The sequence below is a fragment of the Colius striatus genome, chromosome 6, assembly GCF_028858725.1.
Source record: "Colius striatus isolate bColStr4 chromosome 6, bColStr4.1.hap1, whole genome shotgun sequence".
NCBI lineage: Eukaryota > Metazoa > Chordata > Aves > Coliiformes > Coliidae > Colius > Colius striatus.
The window spans coordinates 37052197-37070887 of record NC_084764.1 but is presented as its reverse complement, the minus strand read 5'-3'; the positions used below and the strand labels follow the sequence as shown (position 1 = coordinate 37070887).

Sequence of the window (18691 nt, the reverse complement as noted above, 5' to 3'; positions counted from 1 at the left end):
CAGGCTGAAGTAGGGACTTTTCTCACAGTCTCCTAAATGTGAAAAGCATTTAAAGTTCACGTGACTTTGATGGAGGATCTTGTAGCCTTACATTTTGCCATCACTGCTTCTCAAGTGAGCAGATCCTTCCACTGCAAACAGGTAGGCTGTATTGTAGGGAGTCAGATGAGCTCTGATTTCTCAAAGGTGATCTGTATGTGCTTCAGATGAGATTTCTTTGTGTTCCCCATGAGATTCTTGCTCTTCACTGTGATTGAGTATTAGTAAAGTCCCTAAGCTGAAATTTAAGTTGGACTACAAAACACATTTTGTCTTCTTTTGATTCAGGGTTAGGACAGCAGTATCCATTCAATCTGTAAGAGGTTCTGAGGACAGTAACACCAGAGGCACTGTACAGCTGAAGTAAAGTTCCTCTTGAATCCTGTTTGGTTTTTTTTGTTGAGCAGCTTTTTTTATTCTTCTGATTTTTCTGTAAATACAAATTAGGTTTTTTTAGTGTTGGAGGAACCTTTTTTCAACCTGAAATCCATGTGTTGTTTCTTACAATGCCAAAATGTTGAAGAGACATCTGAGTTGATATATTTGCTGGTTGCATGAAACATGAGTGACTTGTGTTAAAACTGAAGAACATCTCTCCCTGCCCACAATTAATATTTTTCCTTGTATCTGTAATTGCATTAGAATTTTAATATTTTTTACTATCCGATATTTTCATGTTATAACAGAATTAAAAACTTAAGGAACTGCTTTGCCAGCTCTGGAGATTTTAGCATGCTTCTCTTGTTCATTGTGGGTGGGCATTTAATGTATCAAAAGTTGCATGATTAAGGAAAATCTGAGATTTGTTTTAATTGAAATTATAATCCCTGTGCTTCCAAGGAAAGTACCAGCCATGTCTGTAAAGTCACATAGCAAATAAAAAGCTTTCCAAAAGCACTACAGTAGAAGGTGTTAGTAATTTCTAGGCAGGTGAGTACCTTTGAGGGAATATGGGTGCTGCTATTGGGGCGAGGGAATCATCAGCTACTTTGGGTTTGATAGTAAGCAACATGTTATTGTGATGGTGTTTGATATCTTACCCACTCAGCAGCATGAAGACTATTAGGAGCTTTTCAGGTATATGTGGGATCTGGCCTACCGTAGTCAAGCTGCAACTGGCTGTCAGTGGTTTTAAACTGACTTCACAGTGGTGTGGGGGCTGGCATCAGAGTCAAGCTGTCAGATGCTTGGCAGCAGCAACTTGAGGTCTGGTGGGACATGGTGGACTGAAAAGGCCTTTACTGTGGCAGCAGGGAGAAGCTTTCCTGTGCTGGATGACAACTGATTACCACTGTAAATCTTCCTATCGTCATCTTTTGAGTGGATGTTTATCTGGTACTGTAAATCTTATTTCTAGAAATTACCTGCTTGGGAAGCCTAGAAATAGATCACATTGTATTTTACTGTTAGAAAAACCGGGAGAGTATTAAAGACTGAATGTACTGAAAATAGCAACCCATATTAACATGAACTAGAGATCAGTATACAAACCTCCAGCGCCCAAGGGAATTAAAATCTCTTCAGTTTTAGTAGGTATTTCTTGTAGTTATTAGGGAGGATTTTTGCAGGCAATAAGTATTTGGTATTTGCAGAAAACCAGAACATCTAGATAAAGTTCAGGGAGTTTGGACTGGATGATCTTTTGAGGTCCCTTTCAACCCTTAAGATGCTGTGACTCTGTTTTTGCCTCAGTGAACGAAACATATGAGACTTCAGTGTGTCTTCAGTATGACTATTCTCAAACAATTCATACCTGTTTATTAGGAAAATCAAAGCAAAGGCAGCCTTTCTACCACAAGCCAAGTGATGTCTGGGAGCAGTGGTGCCCAGGCTGAAATGCTGTTGCAGGATCTCTTGTCTGACTCTTTGGACAAAAGATCTGGTGAAGACAGTAAAGAACTCTCCATTACTGATGTCGTGATTTTTATGCTATCCATCACTAAGGTGACAGAGAACACCACTGCCTCAAACAAGTGAGTGGTAACCTCTGATCACTTAAATACTCTGAGTTGGGGCTGCCCTGCCCTGTGCAGTCCTGCTTCTCCTGCAGATCTGTGAATCTGGCATTTGCCACCTGGATACGAGCTTGTGGATGTTGGTTAATTTACACTTGGAAAATGATTAATTGCCTTATCTCTGGTGGAATAATGTATTTGGTCATGTGGCACTGGATGTGTGCAGAGACAGTTGTCTCTCCTGCAGGCAGCACAGAGAGAAAGGGAGAGCACACACTTGTTCATAACATGTGATGCACAAACACACACTGGTGGGATTGGAGGACCATGACCTGCCTGGTAGATGTTAATGCTTAGCAGAACAGAGCCGATATTCTGAGTTGCTGTGCAGGCGTATCCAACAGTATTTAAGCCAGTGAGAGCTAAGCCAGAGTAAGAAACTCAGGATTTGATTCTTCAAAATCCATATGACATGACTGGACACAGCATTGAGATGTATGGTTCTTTCTTCTCTGAGCCTTGGAAGTTGTTTTGGATTGAGTATGTTGTTTGAATCAAGTAACGTTTGCTGTATGCTTCTGATTTTGCTAGAAGCAAGGTAAAAGTTTAAACATTACCATACATAAAAATCCCTTTTGTATAATCTGTTTTGATCTCAGACTGTTTGTCTCTTCTGCATCTTGCATCTAATTTTATTCCAATAGAATAAAATTAACTCGATAGTGGCCCTTTAGGTTGTCATCTTAAAACTCATGCACAGCCTGGAACAGCCAATGAAAGTTGTACTTATTAGTGTTGTATTCTGGTGATTGGGAATGGACTGACCTGTCAGCTGCAGGGATGTAAGCAAAGTGAATTTCATACAGATCTCATAATTGGTGTCTAAAGAAACAAAGATCACAGGTTTGGACATGAATACTGTTCCAAAATTTATTAGAGTCAAAGAAAGTCCTTTCATGTCTTTATCAGACATTCACACAGAGTTTTTCCCATTGGGAGCATCTGATCTAACTATGGTATCTAGAAGCCAGATAACTAGGTGTGAGCAAGTCATCTCACTACCGGCATAGTCAGGGGGAAGAAGTTACTTCCCCCTGACTATGAAGTCAGGCCTTCGGAGAGTTACTAGTCTCAGTTTACAGCAGACATCTAAGAGAAACCAGGCCAGTTGTCTTCTAGAGTTACCAGTTTCCCACTACTCACTTTAAAAAGGTTTTGTTATAGCCAGTTCAGACTTTGTTGTCCAAAATCCAGTGAGGTGAATCCTCTTATCAATGTGGAAATTCAATGTTTCATGTGCTTAGGCAGCTCTTTTCCTTTAGCAGAGATGATCCTGTCTCTCTGGGGCCGTAGCACACTTGTCATCCTTTCTGAATCAGATGATCAGATATTCCATCACTCTCCACTGGGATTGTATTAGTTTACATTGTAATTTTAGTTATTAGTTGTTTCCCACAGGGGGGAAAAAAGCTCCCCAAGTGATGTGAGTTATAACTGCAATGAAGAAGAGTAGAGTAAATAGCCTTTACTTTTGCAGCAGGTCTCTAAAATATGTATGACTAACTACTGCAAACAGAGATGTTGTAAGCCAAGAGGACAGTTTATGTTTTGATGACATCAGCCCTGTTCTGCTGTGAGCATGGAGTACTCGTTAGTGGATGTGATTCAGCACTCTCTAATTCTGCCTCCGCTTCCAGCACTGGTTTGCTGTCTGGTTAGTGAGTCAGCAAACTCAAAGCTTTCTTGTGCTCTTGTCTTGCCAGGGGACAGAGACTGATGCAGGTAGGGTGAACGGTGCCTGCACAAGGATGATGATGGGAAAGAATGTGGTCCGGAGGTCTCAGACCCGCTGTGACTAGGGATAAGGAATCTCACTTGAGACACACCTTATTCAGTCATTGTCTTTCACAATAAAAGCCATGCAAAGGAGTGAGCAATTCTTCTCTCTCGAGAGCGGTGGTTGGTGACTTGACACTGTTTGCCTTAACTAGGAAGAGATGTGGAGCCTGCAGTCTGGGTTGTCATTTACACTGTATACATACAGGCTGTATAATTTACACTGCTGCACTTCACACTGCGTGTTTCCTTGACAAAAAGGGACTCTCTGCATGAAAATAATTGGTTATGTAGATTGGTTATGTGGAGCATTGGATCGCACTGGGTTTTGTTCATTCTAGACTGCCAAGCCAACAGTGGCTAATGGTGACTGTGGGCTTATGGTGGGGGAAGTGATGAGCCAGATTTCCAGGTATCGTACAGCTTCCACTCCTTGCAAATAATAAACCTTTAACATTACAGACTAAAAGTGCAGAACTTAGGACGGGCAACAACTGTTTTAAAGGTACCTAGAAGCAGCTTTAGTGATGAATTTGGTGGGGAAACCCCCATATTTTCCCTCTGTGGTGTCTTGCGTAAACATGAAGTGAGCAGGATGGCACAGGAGCTCAGATTTCATGTTGACTTGTGGTCTGTGGAGTAACTATCATGTCATCCTGGTAAATTTAGACATTGCATTCTACCTTGGATGGATTTGTGTCTTATGTACCTCAGGAGAGAGGAACAGAGCTTGCTTCTGTCATTTCTGCTCCATAGTATTTTATTCTTTTCCTTAGCACACTTAGAGTGGGGGCAGAGAGTACATAGGAAGGATCAGAGGACCTATATGAATAGCATTTCATATGGAAACGCAATCAGCTATTCATAGTAGGAGCAGAAACAGATGGGCAAAGCTCTTGCTTGTGTAGCTAGAGGAACTGATTCTTTTCAAGCCACAAGCTTTGGTGGGAGTTATAGGTATCAATCACACATGTTTTTTAAAACAGCTCTGTATTTACTTTGGTTCTCTTTAACTTTTACAAAGCAAAGATTTCTGGGATAGATATTTGAAAGAGTGCTTTGTGCATTTGAATATGGCTTCTGAGCTGCAGTGTTAAAATGATGGCTGATTTTCCTTTGGAAAAGAATGCAGAAACTTTCATGTGCCATCACGTTCTGTTGTTAATGCTGAAATTGTCTGAAAGAAACCTCTCGGATTGCCTGACAGCATCTCATGTGTTTCTTCCTCCCCATTATTAAGGTTTGTTAATGATTCCATTATAAGCTCCTATTTGCAGAAATGCTTTTCTGAAAACAATCTGTGTGCTATATTATTATGTTGTTTATCTTATATAAATGCTCAAGGACTAGACATGTATTAATAGAGATAGCCTTGTGATTGTGGAGCCAGCAATTGCTTGACTGGTGATTACTTTGTCACAAAGTCTGCTGACTCTCAGCACTTTGGAGAGGGGAATAAAATTCCTTCTGCAAATTGGAAAGATAATTTTCTTTGGCATAGTGGTTGTTACAGAGTGCTGGAAATCCTCTGCATGCAGATAAGCAGTAAAAGTCGGTTAGCTTTATGTGAAGCTGTGAAAAAGATTGTTGTGGTGGAGAGCCTTATCAGTCACAGGGGATATAATGAAGACCCTAAAGGAGAGCTCTAGGTCTTCCAGGAGAGGACATGCTCATTGCAAAACCAGGCAGCTGTAACTATTTCTCTTTCGGGTACTTCTTCCATAATGTGTTTGAGTACTCAACACTGGGGTGAGATGGCCTTGGGAGGAGAGTGATGAGGTACTTTCTCCTTCCTTTCCATAGGGTTAACCACTGTCTCTTCCTAATAATAAAGAACGCAGGTCACTTTGTCCCCCAAAGAGGAATATAAGGGCAGCATTAAAGGGTTGTGAAGGGCAAGGTCATGCATTTAAGATCATGTCCTATGCTGCTGGCTTGGTTGCCTCAAAGAGCCAAGAAGTGACTACCCCTCTGGATGCAGTGGACTCACAGGCTGCCTCATCCATGAGGAATGCCCTTGAATGCTCCACACGTGCCATGCTCTTCTGTGCCTACATCCGAAGGATCATCCAGTCAGGACTCCGCTTCCTCCCCTCTGCTCGTCCACTGACCTTGCTCCTTATGGGTGAGTGAAAGGAACAGTCCTTGCACACACACCCCAAGCGTGGTACTTGTTACTGTGTAAAACGTGAGATCTCAGCAGGCTGCTTTAGGAAGCCCAGCATATATCCTACTTTGGTGATTCTTGAATCACTTTATGGCCTTCCTTACTGCTGATAACTCCCTGTTTTAGTGGTTCAGTAAGATTCCTGGACCAGGAATGCCCACTCTGAGTTGCTGTCAAGACACAAAGGCTATAGATGAGAGATTTATACTTGTGGCCCTTAAAAAATAAGCGCTTTTGCTAGCAGATTCAGGTGGAGCTAAGCTGCCCTTCTGTCCTTTTCCTTTTTATTTCACAGAATCACAGAATGATGGGGGTTGGAAGGGACCTTTAGAGATCATCCAGTCCAATCCCCCTGCTAAAGCAAGTTCACCTAGATAGGTCACACAGGAATGCATTCAGGTGGCTCCTGAAAAGCTCCAGAGAATATTTCCCATATTCGCTATAGAATATACCTTGAATGTTATTGCTAAAGCTTTCTACCTACGAGTTCTTGGATAAGACTTGATAGTAGTTTTCTTGGCAAAGAGTTCTGAAGCCAAGGCCCTTAAGAGGTGTTGGCAACCACCTCCTGGCGAAGAAAGCGCTCAGCACAGTGCTGGATTCCAGAAGTGAATGAGGTTTTCTAAGAGTTGTGGAAATTACATGGGCTGTCAGTGATTTGCTCAGTGAAGCTTTCTTATTGCTCCAAGTGAACAAGTTCCAGTAATACAAATGATAATAATAAAAGGGAGTAGAAGAGAGAAGATGTAGGGGAAAGAAGAACTCAAATGTCCTAGGTGCCTCAAGGGAAGTGAGGAAGAAATACAGACCAACTGCACCCTCTCTATATCTCCTGGTTGTGACAATTTTTGTAGGACATTAAAAGAGGAAAGACTCCTACAAGACTGTTGCTTTGTTATCAGATACAGAGATGGATGTTACCAACTCTTTTGCCCAAGGCATTCCCGATTTAGTGACTCTCTTGGAGTTACATGATTCAAAGTTTATTTAACATAATTACCGTAGTCATCCATACATTGTCCAAGTGTAAGGAACCAGAAAATTGCGTTGCATAATTCCCTTGCAGTTGTCTGAGAATTCTCCCATCTGCTTTGTTCACACAGCGCAGATACCTGATGTGAGATCCTTGCTTTCATGCAAAGGGGCTGCTGCGCTTTCAAGTTTGCGAAGCACAGCAGCCAATATATTTCTGTTTTATCTGCTGCGCTTAACAATTGAATGAAGGAAAAGCGTTAGCAGAGGTCAAGCATTGTTTGAATGTGTTGCAAATGGTTTCCCAGGGAAACAGCAAATCAGTACTCATAGCTTACTGCAGCATCTCCAGAATAATATCCAGCCACCAGCCGAGTGTTTACTATAGTACTCGGGACCAAAAGCGATGCAGACTACAGATGAAGTGAGCGTGTGAGTAGGAGAGCAGTTCCAAAGGATGAAGAAACATTCAGCGAGAGTAGCACCATTACCCTCTTACAATGTTTCTGAATTAAATTTGCCCGTGCCAGACGGTAAATACTTTTTTTTTTCCTTTATATCTAACCCGAGGGCAGGAATTTAATGTGTATGCTCTTCCTGCTCTGTTCCATGCAAAGTAACGTGGATGTGTGTGTGCGTGTGTCTGTCTGTGTATTTTTTTCAAGTAGCTAATGCTTGGATGGCATTTTTAGCACTTGAATATCATCTAGGGTAAGTGCAGTTAAATTTCTTTTGCTTGTGTTCAAATGCCATGAGAATGGTTTCTGATGAAGAAACTGGTGTTGAAATGGGAACAACTGGTAAAGTGGTTGTACTTCAATTCTGGCTTTTAGAACTGTGTGAAATTAGGTCCATGCAATGTTACTGAGTTTTCTGTAGTGTTTTAATGTCATACTCTGGATTTATCTTTTTTGCCTTAAAGGCAGAGGCACCAACTTTTTATGCTTGCTATCCATCAGCTTGAGATAGCAATTCCTCCCTTAAACTGCTTTTCCCCTCTCTTACCTTCAGAAATGTCAGTTCTAAACTGATTCCTTTAATACAAATCCCACAAGACAGAAACTGTGAAATCTGTGATGTGCTCTTGGTCGGACATGACAGCCTCATTCCTTGCAGAGTACATACCAATACCACCTCACACTTCAGCGGGAAATGCCATGTTGTCCAGCATGAGATATGACTGCACTTGTACCTGTGATTCAGATACAGAGCTCAGCGTGCTGAAAACATGCCGTGGGTCTACATGCAGTAAAAAACAAAGGTGGCAAGGAAAGCTTTTTCTAAAAATGTTCCTAATGGTTGAGTTCAAGTTTTTGATTTAAATTTCTGCAGAAATCTCAAGCTTTAACTGCACTGGTGCAAGTTTATTATCTTCAGCTTCAGGTGTTTTAAAGAGCTGAGTGATACTTTCTGAAGTTGCTGCTTCTGTTAAAAATTAAGTCTTTTCCCACCAGGGTGGTACAACGTTAAAAACACTCAAGCTGTAAAATCACAAGGTGTGTACTGTCTCTGGAGCTTTGTTATACCAACCAGCAATGAAAATGGGATTGCTTTTTGTGAGTTACATTCAACACAACATCCAGGGTAAAGACAAAGCAAGAGACATGGTCTAGTGCTTGTCAGCAGAGCATGACTTCCACTTCTTTTATCTACCTGGATCAGACTAGCTTAAATGACAAATGGGTCTGGGTTTTGCTACAGCAGGCAATAGTTTGTGTCATTTTTTTCTTGGAAGTATATGTATGTAATTGAGTATTCTGCAGGTTTGGTAGTTACCTGCTGTTTCTTTCCTGGGAGGAAAATGCCTTAAAGGAAGTTAAAGGAGCTGATAGACCCCCTGTTTACGTTAGTTCCATTGCTGTTGCACAGCAGCAGATTTTAGGATGTGTGATACTGGAATTTACACACTCACCTTCTTTTAAAGGAGCATCATTTTGGCCAGGTGAGAGTTATGGCTTGCTGTGCTGGTTAACAGGGTGATTTGCTGCTCTTTATTTCCTGAGAGCTCGCAGCATAGATCGGGCTTTTGCCACACCAGGCAGTGAATGCCAAAGATTAAAGACTGTCCCTAGGGTCTGAGACAACTCACAAGCTGTGGCTGCCTCCAACTTAACCAGTTCAGCTGCTGACAGGTAACTCTGTTCAGTCCAGTCTTAACCTTCTCCCTGTGCTGGGCTGCAACAGCGGTGTCAAATTTGCACAAATTTGCACTGCCCATTTCCTCAAGGAGGGAAAATCCAGTTGTTGTAGGAAGAATGGGCAATAGAGTGGAAGTGACTACATGACAGCACTTGTCAGATCCGACAGGCTGAAAATGGAAAGGTTCTTCCTAGAGATGAAGCTGGCCAAGCTGAACTAATACTGGATCCATACATTAAATGTTTGTGCAGCCACTTTTACAGATCAGCTAAGGTTTTAGCAGGGATTCCCAAAGAATCCAAATGGGGTAGGACATCCAGCTTTTCAGGAGCACTGTGCCTGTCCCCTCTTTCCTTCCCAGGCATGGGGAGGGCAGCTGCAACAGCTTGGGCTCTGGGCCTGTGTGCTGGAGGGAGAGCAAGGGAGCAGTGCATTCTATGGAGGCATTTTTCAAGCAGTTGAGATTTGTGGGTTGTGAGATACCTTCTGGTAGAACCCTGGAAATTACTGAATCCTGGAGAGCGGAACGAAATCCAGGCAAGAAGACTCCTTTAGTAGTAAAGAGGCACTTGGATGTTTGCAGATCACTGGTCAGAAAACACTGCTCACACGGAAAGATACGGAGCAGGCACAGCTGCTGAGAAGGATTGATGCATGGGCTGAGTGGTTTTGGAGGACGTGAGGTGTGTATCAAGCTGAAACCAGAGTCTTGGAGGATGTGGGATGTGTATCAAGCTGAGACCACAGCCATCAGATACATTTAAGTATGTGCCTTCACCTCAATCTGGCCATCCCTCACTCTCCAGCGCAGCATCATCTGCAGCAAGAGGACTGTATGTATGTGAGTGCCTGAGCCAGGTGAGTTGTATGGACATTGTGTAGAGGAGACTTACCCCAACTGTGCCATCGTGGAAAGGCAAGAATGAGACCTGTCAGAGCTATTACCCCAAGGGCAGTAGAGAAAACAAGTGGAAGTATCTCCTGGGATTAGAAAGTGAAGTGATACTGCAGAAAAGCAATATTTACTTTTGTCCCAGCTGCTTACCTCTGAAACTTTCTTTTCGTTTACCCTTCCTCACATGTGCTTAATTAGGCTCCAAGTCAGGCAGGAAAACTGAAGCATGTGTTTAATGCATGTACTGCAACGCTCCTGAAGGTGGGAGAGACAGGTTTGGATTCATCCAGATGCAATGTAAGCCTCTGTAAAGACTAAGAAAGTCGTCTGAGCTTCCAGGACTCAGCAGGAGAGCCAGACACCTCTGAGAGGTGATTCATCTCCTAAGACTGGTATCTAAGGGAGCTGGAATGAATCACTCTCTGGAGGCAGTCATCGAACAGGAGAGGTAATAGTTTGTATAGGAGATAAATACAAGCAATTTGATAGTGAGTTGTGTGTCAGTGTGCTGACTGCTTTTACACTTCCATCTGAGGAGACCCATGAACCAGCTTGGATTTATGGCAATGTTTCTTGAAAGTAGAAGGTATATCATAATTATTTAGTAATGAGATGCACGTTTATGGAGTGTCCTGGGTCTAAACTCCCTTCACAACAACTTTATGTCAAAGCAACCTCATTGAAGCTACTTCTGATTTACTTGCAGGAAAAGTAAAAATAAGAGTTTAACTCAGATGTCTGTTCCTTTTTAACAGTGTCACTAAATTTTAGCAATGACAAGATTGGGATTGGACTGGATGATCTCTATAGGTCCCTTCCAACCCCTACCATTCCGTGACTCTGATTAATTTTCATTTTTATTTTGGAGTAAAGTGTGTAAATTGTGAAACTTTAAATGTGTGTTGAAGCGACTCCTTCAGAAGTTGTTACTGGGGTGGCCTTATAGGGACTGTTTATGTAAGCAAAAGCTTAAAATAAATCCCTTGCTCTGGTGCTCGTAATAAGGGGACAAAGTCTTGTAAGTCGCTGGGAGTTGTTCCCTCAGACAGGTATGTGTTGGCTTCACCTCAGTAAAAACATCTGATGGTCCAGCTCCCTCGTTCTCACAGCATAGTCTGGTGTGGAAGTACCCCTGTCATCAACCTCCTTGGCAAAGCCAAAGCTCACTAAGTCTTCCCAGAAGCAGCACTGGGGTTTGGACTTTTAAATTATATAGATAGTGAAAAAAAGTGCATTTGTGTGACTGGTCCTGCCCTTCCCCGGCTTTGTTCTGGGTACGGAGTCTGGATGGGTGAGGAAGGAGCAGCAAGGCTGTTGGCATAGGAAAAGTTTTGTGCTGAAGGAGCAAATATTCAAACCTTTGCTGGAAGTCAGTGTTTTCTAACTCTGGAGCTGTCACAGTGAAGTATGAGATTTTGACACCATGTTTGTTTTTCACGGCAAATGGAGATGCCAGCTGTATTTTCTGACAGCAGAATTCAGTCCCAAGTATTCCTCTACAAATGGATGTTTTAAGGGTTTTTGTAGATAAATGTAGATAGCTTTGTGTAACAGTTGTAGAGGGTTTGTTTTCAGTATGCAAAAATCATTCTGCATTTGCAGCACTTTCTTCTATGTTCCTTCAGACTCTATAAATATGTTGTGTCATACCCACTGACTTTTAAATCTACGTGGCCAGTGTGTTTCAAAATACACACTCCAGGTGCCAGTTCCACTACAGATGTTCTCGAATAAACTTTTTTTTCCGAGATCTGTTCTGACACCCTGACGTTGGTGCTGGTGTATTATTTTTTTGTGTCAAAACAATGGAATTTGTTGTCGCTGCTTAAACTGAGGCAGTGATAAATTTATCATAGAATCCTAGAATGGTTTGGGTTAGAAAGGACCTTAAAGCTCATCCCTTTCAAACCTCCCTTCCTCTATTAGCAGGTTGCTCCAAGCCCCATCCAGCCTGCCCTTGAACACTTCCAGGGATGGGGCAGCCACAACTTCTCTGGGCAACCTGTGCCAGGGCCTCACCTTCCTCACAAGGAAGAACTTCTTCCTTACATCTCATCTAAATCTCCCCTCTTTCAGTTTGGAGCCATTACTGCTTGTGCAGTCACTTTATGGCCCTATAAAATGTCCCTCTCCAGTTTTCCTGTCAGCTCCTTTAGGGACTGGAAGACTGCTAGAAAATACTTGCAGAGCCTTCTCTTCTGCAGGTTAAACCCCCCAACTCTCTCAGCCTGTCTTTGTAGGAGAGGGACTCCAGCCCTCTGGGCATATCAACCATTTACCAAAATTTGTTTGAATTATGCTGAAATGAGAATGGGGAAAAAAAGTCCTTAAGGTGAGTAAGGAAGTAAAAAAGCCCAGGAAAAAATATTTCCATGCTTTTAATTGTACTTTCAGTAAAATGCAGATGAGTGAATAATTGGAACAAAGATTTGAACAGAGATTCATGAGTTTTAATCATTTGTTTGTTTGTTTGGGTTTTTCTTTTTGCTTTTCAATGGTTGCAGCTGTTGAACGTAACGGATGTTGCAGCCTGGATGCATTTTGTGTTGTGGTCCCTCATCAGAGGTTTCAGGACACAGCATTGGATGCAGACTATGCACATCATCGTCCCTGGTGTGCCCAGAAAGCATCCATTTCAGAGCCAGTTCTTCATGAGAAGAGCATGGAGCTGATGTGTAGAAAGATGGATTTCCAGGCTTAACAAGTGTTTGTCAGGGGCATGTTCTCCATGTTTGCATGGAAATGCCAAGGCATCAAGCCTTTAGCAATTAATATGGGAACCCTCGTCTCAGTAATAAGCAGCCGGCTGTGGTGATCTGGAGGAGATGAGAATCAACAATTTCTTGAGCAAATGCCTTTGTGCAAGTTATTTAGCAACTATTTCCCACTTATCTGCAAAAGGCGAATAAACAAACACACGCACACACACATATATATGTGTGTATATATATCTCCATATGACCTGGCTCTAATGAGCACAAGAAGCTCCTTGACTCTTTCAATATATACCTATGTTAAATCTCAGTATTATTACTGCTGCTACTACTAATTCTAACAATGACATGGTGCATTTGCATATGCTTTGGGTGCAGATCTCACCATCATTCCATTCCAAGCACAGATGATGAGTACCAGTGCCATACCTTGTCTTGCACAGACCTTGAACTTTATATAAACTGAAGTCACTGATGCTCTGACTGCAGATTTTATCTAGGGGATCATATCAGGCACTGGGACATTAGTATGCTGTAGCTTCCATATTGGCGATGCAGTCCAAGACCATCTTCTGTCTGGCAACCAAACAAGCTGGGAGCAAATACACACTGTTAGTGCCAGGACCAAGTGGAATCCCAGGTCTTTTCACAACTGACACGGGTCAAGCGCAGATGATCCTGCCTAGTCCTGGTGGTTATAGTTTAATTCTGAATTCTTTAAGTTGCCAGATCTCATTGTGTTAGATGCAGATGCACTCAACTCCTCCTCATTAGCTCCTTATATTTCTTTTGGTCAAAGCTGACTTTGCAGCTGACTTTGTACTGCAGTTGGCAGAGTTGGACATATCTTTTCTCTCTGATTAAGTGGCACATCTTTAGCCTATCCAGTTATTGTCAGGTTCTCTTGCTGATGATATATTGGGTTAGACTGTTGTGCTGCTTTTCCAGATCTTAGTTAAAAGTAGAATCAAGGTCCAAGGCCTGATTGTTCAGCAGCCTGGATCTTAAATCAGAAGTTAACACCTTGGAACTAGGTGCCAATAGGGTTACCATCAAAAACCCAGGGAGATGTGGGTCTGGAAGGTGTCTTCAGGAAGTTATTTGTGTCATTCCTCCTCTAGGGCAGAGTCAGACACACTTTGACCATCCCTCACAGGTATCTATTGTCATTTGTCTCTGCACCAAGACCATTTTTCAGGTACTTAATGACTGCTGTAGTCAAAGCTTTCCTTCTCTCCATGTGTGATGTGGGATGTGAGGGTGGTTTTTCCCCAGGGGTTGGATGGTGTAACAGGGAGAGACTGTGGCACTGCTGTCTCAATGTCTGTTCCAATCTGGAGTGTAGTGCTTTGGCAATGGTCAGAGGAGCCGGAGGTGGAAAGCTGCATGGGTGAGATTTGGTATCTGAGCACAAGACAGGACTGATGTGTACACGGGGGGGGAGGATTTTTTTGGCAGCGTAACCTGGATTTTCTGCCCTGGAAATTAGGCAACTGCTCATCTGGTAGGGTAATTAGGTGCAAGGGTATATAGTGACACATCCCTTGATTAGGTACTCAGGCTCTTATGGGATAGTTATTAGATATGAAATTTAAGTTATTTACGCCTTCTGCTGCCTTTTTGTTCAGTTTGTAGCACGGATAGGAGGGCACGTGGAAGGTTTCTAGTTGTGAGTGAAGTTGCAGCCTGCTGGTTTGAACGTCTGTGTACAGACACTGGAGAGATAATTGGCAGAAATTACTGATGGATGTCACTGTTAAGCTACCACAAAAATATCTGCCTTTTTGTTTTCTGCTCTTGACAATAGTTAATCATAGTACAAGAGAAATTCTGTACACCATCACTGAGTCATTTGTTTTTCATTAAAATCTGAAAATCTTGTTTTCTCCTAGGACAACAAAAATTGTTGTAACCTTCTTATCCCCTTCAAACATAAAAGCTTCCAAACCAAGCAAATAAAATAGTAAATGAGCAGGGCTTTACTCTGAGCAGACTGTGATACACAGAGACCATGACAGTGTCTAAGAAGGATGTGTTTAAATGGACAACATTGTCTCCAAATGTCTGAGACATAGTGAAGTGACTTTTCTTCACTGAACAAGAAATGCTTATTCCTCAGACTCATGGAGCACGCTGTCTGCAAAGACACCTTCCCTATTGTTTGTTTGCTTTATTTTAGTTAATGTAATTAGAGCTTCATGTCCTGAGTCAAATTGCTGGTTCTGAACTCATTAAAAGTTGGGGAGAGTTTGCCCTTTAATTTTAACTTCTTGGGTCAGCTGTTCTCTTCAGGCACTTTAGTGTATGCCCAGAAGAGTTTTGCTGATTGTACTGAGCTGCTGTGGGTTTACACCAGCATAAGGAAGGATAGGATTTGATTTTACAAGCAGTCTCTTTGGCTGAAATAAGTAAACTATAACCTAACTTGCCATTGGATTGATGGTGCAGGATAGCCCTGCCCCAGCTGTGTGCCAACTATAGCAAGCAACCCAATTAAAGCCGTGGCTGCTCCAACCTAATGAGGTTTATTTATTGTAAAATGGACAGAAGAAGCTCCTTTCACCTCTACCAAAAGCAGTGCCCCTCAGTCCCTTTTCCAACAAGGCCATGGCCATCCGATATTTCCCTGGCCACAAAATTCACATCATCTTCTCACTGCACTGCATTAAGACTGGAATTTCAGTGCCAAAGTCTGCAGCCCTCACCATCGTGAACTGCCTGCTGCCAGTGTGAGCATGCGCAGAGGCTGCTGAAAACAGTAGCCTTGTGCTGTGTGAGCGAGCCCGTCGTCAGGACGGGTGCTCCCTCCAGCAGGTAACGTTGCAGTGTAAAGGGAACATCGTCAATTCTTTCACCGAGGCCCAGTTTAGCGGGAACATTCAGTTGACGTGCTTTTCACATAACCCCAGACTGGCTTCTACCTCCATCCATCTGTCAAAACTCAGCAATTGTTTCCATGGCAGTGGTATGAAGACATCATTTTGTCAGTGCAAAAACAGTGACATATTAGGAGCTGAGAGTTTGAGGTAAAAGAAGAGTATTTTAATATGGAATGAGTAAAAGGTAGTTTGTAGATGCCTTGACTGACTTGTTGGAAAAACGAGTCCCTCTCCCGACTACAGCGGTAGCCACAAGAGATGACTGCTCCACAGGGCTTTGGGAGCATAATATGAAGAAACTGTTCAGCTCATTTATATCACCTGTTTAATCATCAATTTAGTTGTGGAATCGAAAGAAGAGTATGTATTTTGGCACATACTGGCACAAGCCAGTTGCTGCTGTCTCTAAATAAGTAATACTTTGTGTTGATAATTTGTCTTGAATCCATGGATGGCTTTTATAAGGGAATTCAATTTCCTGTTTGAGTGATTCTAAATTTCCTTCATGGAAGTTGTGAAAAAAGGAAAAGGAAAAAATAAATTCCATGATGATCTGGCCATAAGAATTACTTGCAGGGCTTCATTTTTCTGCTGCATGGATTATTTTACTGTGAGTCCATTTGATCCATGTTTAGTAGCAACTGAGAGACCAGAAAAGTTGTCCCAAACAAAACAGCATGGGGCTTGCTTTTTTTTTTTTTTTTTTGTATTCAAAGCACTACTGACACATGCTAAATATGTCATATACCCAAAAGTAATCTGAGAAGAATTGGGTTTGAACCTCCAAGTATAATCTCTTCTCTCCAAGCATCCTGAAAAGTAACTAAATGATTTTTCTTGCTAGTTTCTCACTGTGTGAGCTGCATGTGGAAATCTGCATGTGAACAAAAAGCCACAAGTCATGTATCACATCTTTCAGAGGGTGAAGGAAGCTGTGAGTGGTGGAAATGACTGTCGGGACAAAGTTTGTGCTGCAGGGTCCTGGTTCCAATGGACATGGCAGAAGCAGCACCTGGTGGTCACCTCTTCCTGCCACCGGGACTCAGGATGGTGTTCAAACATGAAAAAGCGTGGTCTTTAGTGATGGTAATCATGTGGTTTAGGTTAGTCAGAAGAATAGCTTCCTTGCTAAATTGAAGTACACTGGAAAAGGTATATGATGTTAATGCAAGATGAAGATAGGCTTTGTTAGAAGCATATGGAAAGCCACGGGTTCCCCTTGCTGGTTTCCCTTTGTTCTTCATGTGCAGAGAAATGTTTTTACTTCTCATGCTATAAACCATCTGCGTTTGCATGGAAAAAGATTACCGAAACAGGAAAATAAGCTGAATGAAAAAATGGGAAAGGACAAGGCTTTTATCCAATGACAAAAAGTCATCCAGAGGGATTTGACTCATTAAGATGTCTTGATACCATCATATGTGGTGCTTTTCAGTTCTCCTTTAACGCTTTTGTCAGTCCCATGGGCTGAGTGTTGCTTTGACACTTGATTATAACTTCCAAGTAATGAAGGAACACTTCTAGCAGCATGATCTGACAGTCTGTCAAGGTTTTTCCTGTTTGTTAGGTTTTATTCCAATCTCTTCGAGTAGCATTCTCACAAAATATCAAATGATGCCTAAAATGTAGATTAATTCTCAGCCTGTGATTCATCTCTGCTAAAGCTGTGAACTGTATTCCTGCTCAGCATTGACTCTCTCAGTCTACAGAAGCTGAATGAGGCTTCTGTACACAGTGAGTTACAGCCTCTTTCATCAAGTAGTCAGGTAAAGTGCCATCCTCAGTGTAAACATCTGGATGGTTGTCCAAGATCAGGTTGGATGGGGCTCTGAGCAACCTGATCTTGTTGAGGATGGCCCTGCTTATTGGAGGAGGGTTGGACTAGATAGCCTTTAAATGGTCTCTTCCAACCCAAACCATTCTGTGCTTCTGTGATTCTATTATTCCCTGTATAACCATAGAGAGATGCAAGTAGTCCTAGGACACTATTTTTCTCATCCTAATTGGACAACTGAAATAAGTCAAAGGTATCTGGCCCAGGCAGTGTCACTCCTCCTTTGCTCTGGAGGAGGTGTATTATAGTACCTTTTTAGCACATAGTTGCTTCTCCATTTGCACGTGCCAGGTTGTGGCAGTACCCTGCATTGTCCTCTCTGGAGAGGGCATGGTCTCACTACTTAAGAGCATGAGGTCTCCATAAGTATGTGGGATTTATGAAGGTGTATTGAATTTCAATGGAAAATGCTGCTCTTGATCTCTCAAGACCTGGAGGGTCTTAGTGGATCCCAGCTTGATAGCTGATAATGGCTGTGTGAGACAAAGAGGCAGAGTGAGTTCTGCCTTCCCTTCCTCTCACATGTGTGGGGTAACATGGCAACACTGCTGTACTAAGTGGTGATTTGTTGTCCTTGCTGCTGATAACAGGTTTGAATAAGTTAGCCCAGCATATATCTATTCAACTTCACTGTCAAAGTATATCCTTAAGATATACTCAGATTTAGTAGCATTAGATGGCCCATGCTTTCTAGGTGTAACAGTGAAACATTGATAAATAGCTGTGCTGTCTAATTTCTTTCAAGAGTAAGGGAAGGAGAATTCAGTAAATTAAACAGTATTCTCTTGAACTGAAGTTTTCTTCTTAACTGCTGAGTTTCTCAATGTACAGGAAAAGACTGATGCTTCTTTGTTGTATCAGATGTAAGTAACTCGGAGCTCTTTTTGCATGTGAGGAAAAATAGGTTTCCTTGAAATTTTGGTTACAGATCATCTGCCAGACTACTGCTGAGTGTAATGTGACTCTTGATCTTGTTCTAAATTGTATCTGAATTGAGACATAGCATGTGTTTTTCAACTTAATGAAATCTCTTTAAATGATGCCTATCAAAGTGAGCAGTGATTTGAGTCGAGACACCTTGGTGGCTGGTTCTCTGAGGACAGTCAGCAAACAATTTCTGAAATAAAACTTCAAGTTGGGGGACATGAAAAGTCCTTAGTGTCTTTTTGAACACTTAACCTCATGAAGTACTGATTCGCTTAATCTCTTGGAGGCTGGAACCACCTTTCAGCTGTCAAATAGAGGTGTTATGCTGCTTCTG

At 42.1% G+C, this 18691-nt stretch overlaps 1 protein-coding gene across 3 annotated transcripts in view; it reads left to right on the top strand.

Moving 5' to 3' along the window:
* The window catches only part of SLC35F4 (solute carrier family 35 member F4), a 125465-nt gene that overhangs the window by 79769 nt on the left and 27005 nt on the right, over nt 1-18691 (top strand). Inside the window, exon 1 of one of the 3 annotated variants that reach the window (XM_061998414.1) lies at nt 7427-7502. The exons of the other annotated variants lie outside the window; for them this stretch is intronic. Coding sequence (XP_061854398.1) covers nt 7427-7502 — 76 coding nt within the window. Of the gene's footprint in view, nt 1-7426; nt 7503-18691 lie in introns of those variants that run through there. 3 annotated transcript variants of the gene reach the window in all.